The sequence below is a fragment of the Temnothorax curvispinosus genome, unplaced genomic scaffold, assembly GCF_003070985.1.
Source record: "Temnothorax curvispinosus isolate PA1 unplaced genomic scaffold, ASM307098v1 QBEX01015898.1, whole genome shotgun sequence".
Classification (NCBI taxonomy): Eukaryota; Metazoa; Arthropoda; class Insecta; order Hymenoptera; family Formicidae; genus Temnothorax; species Temnothorax curvispinosus.
Window position 1 is genome coordinate 363,623 of NW_020225678.1, and position 9,258 is coordinate 372,880.

The window sequence follows — 9,258 nt, forward strand, 5'->3', positions numbered from 1 at the left end:
TATATATATATATATATATATATATATATATATATATATATATATATATGTACGCGTGTGCGTGTTATATAAATGACAAAATATATTTTTTATTGAAATATCAAACACTAATTAGGTCTTTTATACTGAGAAATAATTATAAGCCTATTTGAATCCAATTTATCTAATTAAATTTTTCCATGCAATACAGTAAAAGAGACTGCTGGTATTGTTTCTTACATTCTGACATAGAATAATCATATATTTCGTTAATTTATAAATACACTTTATAGGATCCATCATACATCCCCGCAACGCAATGTGCCTAGGAAAAATTACAATAATTCGTAGTCTAGATTTGAGCAAAGTTCCCTAATGCGTATGACCGATAAAATCCGCTTCGTCTTCCCGTGTTGACTAGACTTAAATATACGTGATAATCATATCCTGAGATGCGTGCGCGCGCAAAGTAAAGGATTTCGAGAGACTCTCAAGTTACATTTATACAATCGTTACAATCGTTAAACCTATCAATTGACTAGGATAAAATCGATGCGGTTCGTTCTCTCGTCGTGTACGAAACATCGAGATGAGCGTAGGCATGTAATAAAATCAAATCACTCGGTGTGTATTGTAGCTATGTTTGTTGTGTGCATGTATATATCAACTTCATCTTGCGATATATATTATTTTTACGACGATATTCCGTAGTGTAATATCGAGATATAGTAAAAAGTTTACATCGATGTGAGAGAACACATATTACTCGATCGTTTGAAGAGGAGAAAAAGAGAAATTAATTCGTGCAGTGTCATAATTTCATGCATCGTAGATTCAACCGATATCAAGGACAGTAAAAGTTTTGCGTTCCGTTAAATAGCTTCGAATAATCGAAGGAAGAAGTGCATTTTCTAAGTCGCGTCCAAATAAAGTCTCCTAACTGGACGAGAGCGCGTTTTTCAGCTCAGCTTCGTGTATATTGAAGAATTTTTAACTTGTTAACGGCGAAATGAAGAAACGTCTACACTATTAGGAGAGTTATTTTCGTAAACGCTACATTTATCGCTAATATCAATTCAGAACAACGCGAAACGCACATCTGCGATTCATTGATCGGATTCACGGTTATCTATTTTACTCTTTCAATTGCAGAAATCGTTTAAGACACGCATTATTTCTATTGTTTGGTTTAAGCCTAGATAATAAATGCATTGGAAATCTGCGATTCTCGGTGGAGGAGAGAAAGGAGAAACGGCTCTGGCACGACGCTGACAAACATTTACGACAATATTTATGCATATCTCGCCGGCGTTATTTATCCGGAAAACGCAAACGCTCGTATGATCAATTACGCTACTTGTGAAATCAGTTATTCATTTTGTGTCATTAATCGATAAAATCTTAAAACGGGTTTATCAAATCCGACGTTTCATTCAAAGCGTGTAATCGAAGAAGTTTTTTCGCTTCTCGCTATCGCATTTTTGGCTATTTTTTATCATTATTTGACAGTACAAAATAAAATCTCTCTTAAAATCATTTAAATTGTTAAAATGTTAAGTTTTAAACTATCGAATTGCACTCGAGCAACATAGTTTCCCAAAGATGCTCTAATCCTTCAGCCGTTCTTTTAAACTTTCATGTACTATTTGAGTAGGTAACGTTATTTTAATATAATCGAAAGATTAATAACGTATCAAATCGATCGATTATTTAAATATTCGAGTTTTCTAATTGATTAAATAATCGTGAATTTTATTTGTCATTGCATATGTTCAACTGATCGAAATGTCGGAATTAGAGACCTATACAACGAATAAACTGATCGTGGAACCAGTATTTTTCGATACCAGTTCGATCGTGACAGTGAGACATTCTCGACAAGTGTACAATCAATTTTTTCGTAGATATGTTGGATTAGAGAAATTCTTATCTCTCGTTCTTACTCGTCCACGTATCCAAATATGTTACAAAAGAAATCTCCGATCAGTTTCATGAAAAGAAAAGGGCAGTACGACAAATACAGTACGCAGAAGATGTATGATCGGTAAAAACACTGTAGACGATGAATGAATTAAAAAAAATGGGCGCAGGAATTCATCTTGTGAACATATGAATACCTATTTATCAAAATTAAGTATTGACTCTCACCTTTTTTCCGTCCTTTTTTCATCTTAATTCTCACGGAGAGAGCGGACGGGACAAAACAAACATCCAACAACTTCGAGTCAATCCCCGATTTCGAGGATCAGGTATTCGACTTCACAGGAACAAGTTCCTCTCGGTTCATTTCAATTCATACATTCATTTACAGAGGAGAGTCTTTGTGGGGATACGGCGCGATCAGCGTGACTCGTAGTCGATCGATCTGGTGGATCGCTGGCTGTTCCTAATACCGCGACGTCACTTCCCCTTCGCGACCCCGGCGGCGGGCGGTACCGGCGCGGCGTCGACCTCGTTGACATTCGTCGAGAGATTCGCGGCAGCGATCCTCGGCGGGCTGCGCGACGCCGATCTTCGCGGCTCGCGCGGCGGCAGATTGTTGCACGTCGTATGATGACCGGCCTCCCAGTCGCGATGCTGGCAGAAGGAGCCGCAGTACCGGGCGATCCCGCATCCACCGCAGGTCTCCAGGGCGGGCCTGCCGCAATTCCAACAGCTCTGAAAAAGAGATGAGGATTCGTGCGCTCTTAGCTCTCGGCCAATTTCTATTTAAATATTTAAGCGCTAACTCGGAAAACAACGAAGTCCAAGAAAAGATACAACGTACCAACGTACAAAATATTAAGACGTGATACGAATTGTATAGTGTCATGAGAGAGATGAAATTTGATAGCTGAAAAAAAATGGAATTAAAAAATCTGATTATTTAGTATATACTATGATAACGATAATTAGACAATCCTATAAAGCTACGCTTATTTTCTAGAACTTTAATACAAAAATAGATTTTTTTCTACTTGAAAGATATATTGTAAATACCTAAACATGTAGTCTGCATTTTAAGATTTTTGCAAACGGTTACACTTACGGATCCCATCATGCTCGTGAGGTGGATGTCTTTTTCATCTTCAGTGGTCGACGGCGCCGAATTCGGCGTCGTCGTCGGTGTCGTAACGTTTCTGGCGCCGGTCTCGACCGCGCTCGAATTTCCGTGAACTCTCAGGAAAGGGCCCTGGCGGAGGCTACCCGGATTTCTTTGGGACAGAGGAAGATCCAGTAATCGGTGGACCCTCAAACGTTCGTTCGCCCTCGATTCCGCAACCGCAACCGCTACGGCGCGTTGCACCTCCGCCACCGCGGCCCTTTTCACTTCTAACACAGCTTCCTCTGGAAAATTCAGTGAAATCAATTTTCGATTAACATCATTACTGTTTAATACCGCCTTATTTATTACATTTTCATCATTAGATAATGATCTTTCTAATATCGTCTATAAAAACTAATAATTTTATTAAAGTACTTAAGCGGTTTGTTAGCACAACTTCTCGATATGATAAAGTTAAAGATTTTCACGAAGCGCGAAGATACCTACCGGCTCGTCGTTTGACCTCGGCTACCCTGTCCTCGGTCACCCTGATCGTCTGCGCGACAATCTCGCCGGACAATCGCTTCAGACTACCATCTCGATCGCCGGTGGACGACTCGACTTGCACACCGTTGGTCGACGAGGGATTATTGCCGTTACTGCTGCCGTTATTGCTGCAACCATTCTGCGCTGCAACCACACCTGGCGGAGGCGCCGCGGCCGCCGGGCTGGAACATCCCCGTCGCTGGAGGATCGCCAATGCCCTCTTCGTCTTTTCGACCATGCCGAGGATGCAGTTGAGCATCACGTGGATATTCTTCCACTCGTCGTCGAGGCTGCCACCGTTCTGCGTTTGCAAGCTGTGGCCCATTGACTGTTGTGGCTGCTGAGTCAGATGATGCGGCGCGGAGAACGCGTTTATCTGATTAATCTGCACGAGACTAGGCGGCATCGGGCTCGGCCCGTGACCGTGGCCGTGCGCGTGACCTTGAATCGATCCGCCCGAGGAGTGCAACGGATGGTACCAGCAATAGGACGGATCCGTCGGCTGCTGCTGTTGCTGCTGTTGCTGCTGCTGCTGCTGCTGTTGATGGTGATGGCTCCAAGGATTAACAGACCTCTTGCCGTATACCGGCATATCGTCCAGAAGAACACCGTTCTCGTAGTATCTAGAAGCGCATTAAGATTCGCTAACATTAGCAAGAAGAAAATTAAAGCATGTAAGAACGACAAGGTGTGTTAACCCTGACAGAATTAACGCTTCAATTATTAGCCTACGCTAATCGACAGTATTAGAAAGATTTAAAGGACGACGTACTTTACGACATCTTTTAATCATCGGAACACGAATATTCTTTAACTTATTGCTCAGCCCGTTGCATTGTCCGTTATACAGAACGCTTTTACTTTTGCACGGCGAATTGTTTGGGCGTACTGCAGTTCGTACGGGGGTTTGCCTGCGAATTAAAGACGACTGTCTACGTGTACACCCACGCTCGTCGACACGTGTGCGATCCGGTGTGTATTAGCAGGATGCCAATAGGCACTCGAGGCAAGTTCGTCGGTACTCGTGGGCGAAGAGGTGCGCGCGGGGACGCGGTGGGGTGTTCGGGAAAGGTGGTGCCCCGATGATATATGGAAACGTCACTGGCAGACATATCGAGAGGAGGCCAGGGTGGTATTGCCAGGACGCGTTTTGTCGCCTTCGTATTCGCTTCGTGGCGCCCCTTTCTCTCCTACTCCGTCTACGTACTGCATATCATCCTGACCAGAAATCCCGGCTGTCCGGCCGTTGATTTCATCAACGCCTCGCTCCGCAACGGAGGCTGGCAACGAGTGCGCATTAAGAAATCTCGATCGAAATTACTCTTCTTCTTCTATTCGTACTCGTAACGACTTACAATTCAATAAATATTAATATCTTGATATGTTAAACAGAAAATGCAATCTAAATGTTAAAGAATTAGACTTTAAAATACTTGAAAATCTGGTATACTCTATATCTGTACCTTAGAGGTAAAGAATCGTATCTCTTTTACTATAAATTCAGACAAAAATAGAGTTAAATAGGGAAATATTTTTTTAGATATAAAATAACAGTAGCAATTTAATTTATTGAGTTTTTAATAAAATAATTTAACTGACACGTTTAATAATACAACTGCCAATAACGCTGTACCTGACCTGAAAAACTGGAGATACGATTCTTTACCTTCAAGGTACAGATATATAAATTGCGAACTTTTATTCGGAACTGCTGAGATTTCATCTTAGCATTTTGGGACACTTTCGCGTGAACTATAATCAATATTAGTGCAGTGGAATCAGGGTCGCATTAATGGATGTTCGATTGCGATAAATATCGGCCGAGGTATTCAGGCCGGCGGCCAAGATTTTTCCGAAATTAGGTACAGCATTTGTGGTTTGGCAAACGTATTACACGCGCGGCCGCAGCTGCATGGCGTTTATTATCGCGTGAATTACCGTTATGGACAAGCGAAGATTCCACGCGATCTTGCTGCATGAGGAGCACAATTTCCGTGATAATTTGCGCACCTCCTAACTCGTAAATATTTTCCTTCGTTGATCGTGTGGAGAGAAAATTATCGTGTTTGCCTCTTTAATGTACATAGATATTATAATTATAATTATTTTTATATTCTAATAAATAAGTAACTAGTTACGAATTATAGGGTAGATTTTTCAAACACAGATTCGTAAGACGGAGAACTAGGAGGATAAAATAATTAATTATAATTCCAATTCGAGGCCAATACGAACCTGGGATACGGATATATATATGTGCAATAAACTATTTGTTTTTTCTTTCAAACAGTTCTGTTTCCAAAAACCGCTAGTTTATCGCATGTACATTCGTACTGTCGACTCGTATATTGGCGCCTCAAAATTAATTAAAATTAATTAACGAGCCAACCAAATTGAATCCGTTCATTCCCTCCGTCTGAAATAATTAATTGGCACAGCCAAATAGCGATCTGTCTAACGGTTGAGAACCATCGGTGTGCATCTGCGAGTACAAGGCGATGCGTGTTCACACTCACGGGGTGTCGGAGGCACGGCGTTTCGGTGCATGAGCAGCGCCAGGATAATGGTGCAACGCGCCCGCGGCGTTACTGCCCACCGCGTGCTGAATGGCGCCGACGCCGGGATTAGAATTCGAGCGCATGGCGTAATGAGCGGAGCACTGATTACCGCCGCCGATCCCGTTCGCACCCCCGTGCTCGCCGAAGACCTCGACGGACTCGCCGGACGGTACCAGCCCTACGGCCTCGAGAACGGCGGACTCGTTGGATCGTAGGAACTGCACGCAGCTCTGCGAACACACAAAAGGATCGTGCTCTCGTTAACCCTTTCGTTATTTTCTGTCACATACATGGATATATACCTATTTTCCTTTTCTTGTAATACGCAAACGTGTATTTTTCTTTATCAATAAGATCACTCGGAGTGATCTCATTGGGTTCTCATTAATTCTTCTTCAGATGGAACCGAGTAAGATTAAGATTTTACTGTAATAATCATGATAAATAAGACACTCCGGTTTATCTCCCATCTTATAAAATGTCAGTATAAATGTTTTGAAGTCATAAAAGTGATGTGTAATACTGTTTGCATAAATTTTAGAAACCGTAGACCCATTTATTTATAAACGAAAAGTTTCCAAATACATTAGAAAGAAGAAAGTGTGTTGAGTTTTTCTCCTGAATCAGGTCGCGCATGGACTGGAGACCGATTGGTCCCGCCCGATCACATCGGTTTCGACTTTTAATATTCGTTTCACTGCTTTCTTTATCGCCGTTCCCGCCACTCGCGACCACCCAGTCGAAGTTCTTCTCGTCGAGCCCCTTATTCCGTCGTGCCCTCTCTTGCCCCAATACCGAAGTCGGCATGGCAGGGTGGGATTTATCGCTTCTAATTCAATATCGGTACCTTTCCCAACCTCCTCCTCCCTCGCCCCTCACCCTCACCCCTTTTTCCCGCCCTTACTTGCGAGCTCTTTCGTTTTCACGACTCGCAATTAACGATCATCGATCGGCGGACCAGGTAGATGACCACTCGCGCTGTACATGTGCGAAAATATTCGCAACCGTTTCCCCGGAGACCCAGCTTCTGCTTGAAAAGTGACGAATCTTAAGAGATATTTTATTATGTTTTATCAATGTTGACTTTCTTTCTCTATTTATTTATAGTATTCCAATGTGTTATTGTTCTCAAGTTTTAATCGTATTTCTTTATCGTTCTTTATTCGATCTCAGTTTTAAATGTATAATTAACTTACTTGGCTGATGAAAACTCGGTGTAGTTAAAATGTTCCATTTTTATATTTAAATTAATACACGAATTTAATTTCTGACAACTACTTTTTGGTCGTTTATTAGCCCTTAATCATTTTACAGTATTTGATACATGCGAACATGTAATTCTTCATTTACTTTATTAAGAGATATTTTCAAACAGATAAAATAATTAAATAGAACAAGTTCTTTTTTGAATACACAACCAACATATTAAATGCCCCAACATAGTATAACATGAAATGCTGGCAATCTCTTCATCCCCCTATTTCAATTTAAAATGCTTATAATTTTATATTCCTTACCAACCACGTCAATAAAAATGCCAACAAAAAATCTATCATTTTGACTACTCATAAAAAGATTTCTGATTATTCTGATTATAATATCAACCATTTATCGCAAATATGTATTATACCTATTATAAAATGCAAATCTAATAGATACGAGCTCCTAATTGTTTCAATAATTTTTAAGAAACAAAATGTCGCAAGAAGTCTCGATTTACATGTATATGACGCCGAGTAATACGCGTCGGGGAAGATGTCGCGAAGGGAAAACCGGAAAACCAACGCCGTGCGCCTGCGACTTTCGATCCTCACGTGCGCCTTCGTTGCGCCAGCAGAAATGTAAATGCTCGCTATTAATTTGCAATTCGTTACCCCACCGAGAGCGCTCTGTCGCCCGACGCGACGCGACGCGTCTCACTCTTTCCGTTTCGCGCTCGCCTTCGAGACGGGCAACAGCTGCGGGCAGTAGCGTAAGCGAGAGAAGACTCCCATTAATCCTCTCTGCAGGCTCGAATTTCGCGGCGTCGGAAATTAAAGGATGTGTATCAATTGATCGCTACAATGAGCTTCTTTGCACTAAAGGCTCGTGTTACAGCGCGAGCATGAAATTATTCGATCCCAATAATGTTCTACGAAAAAAAATCGATTCGAAGTTTTGTACGCTTGATCTCATCTCGAAAATTGTCATTTATAGATATTTGCGAAAACTTCTATTTAACTATTATCACACAATCTTATTATTCCAACGTTTTAAAATTGCGCGATCGCGTAATATTTCCATAATTACGTTATTTTATTTGTAGATCTTTTTTTTGTATCTTAAAAAATATTCCAAGCTTTCCTGTCGTGTCTGTTCATGAGTGTACGGCGCAAGCAAGTTGAAGAAATACTTTTTCGCGAATACTCTTAATTTAAATGCGCCACAGATTTGTACAACCACGGTGGAAACGCATATAAAAGCGTTAATGCATTTTCTCTAACGTTAATTCCCCGTAAATTTGCGTAAACGTTTCCGCCCGATATAAAATACGATGTAGGAGCTACTTATCTTTCTTTTTTTTTTTTTTAGCAGATAAATAATTGCAAGCAACCGGATTCAAACCAGCCGATGCGTACATGGATGGCCAAAGTATATCGGATTAAAATCGTACATCCACGGATTCAGCGCGAGAAATTGTATGCAAGGGATAATTTTAAGGACGAGATTATATACATTACAGACGAACAGTTCCGAGCTCCCTTATAATTCTCTGAAATGCAGCGTTATTTAATCGGTTCTTCCCACAAGCGATTCTTTCCACCAAAGCCTAAATTATTTCGTATAAAAAAAATTGGATTTTGTAATAATTTATCGCCGCGCAACTCTTCTCTCGAATCTTTTAATTCGCCGCGCAGAAAAATGTTAAAATTGATAAGACAAGGATCAACGAAGTCACACGTATGTATTTTTTCTCTTTTCACATTATCGAGAATAATAAATGTAATGTGACACGTATCACGCGTGATTATCAAATTCCGTGTATCTCATGTGTATCGCAACGGGTTCATCACGCTGAATGAGGAGATTCGAGAAGAAGGGCAAAAATCGGTATAGCGCTTTTTTCCGCCGGCCCGCCCGCCCGTCTCTCTCTCTCTCTCTCTCTCTCTC

At 41.1% G+C, this 9,258-nt stretch overlaps 1 protein-coding gene across 2 annotated transcripts in view; it reads right to left on the reverse strand.

The window, feature by feature from the left end:
* Nucleotides 1-206: 206 nt before the first annotated feature.
* LOC112466122 (protein CBFA2T3) overlaps nt 207-9,258 on the reverse strand; it is a 44,546-nt gene continuing 35,494 nt past the window's right edge. For both annotated transcript variants that reach the window (XM_025034020.1, XM_025034019.1), the window contains exons 5-8: nt 6,067-6,338; nt 3,512-4,173; nt 3,008-3,306; nt 207-2,637 (exon numbers count right to left, since the gene is read on the reverse strand). In XM_025034020.1, the coding sequence (XP_024889788.1) occupies nt 2,380-2,637; nt 3,008-3,306; nt 3,512-4,173; nt 6,067-6,338 (1,491 nt within the window). In that variant the 3' untranslated portion in view covers nt 207-2,379. The remainder of the gene's footprint in view (nt 2,638-3,007; nt 3,307-3,511; nt 4,174-6,066; nt 6,339-9,258) is intronic.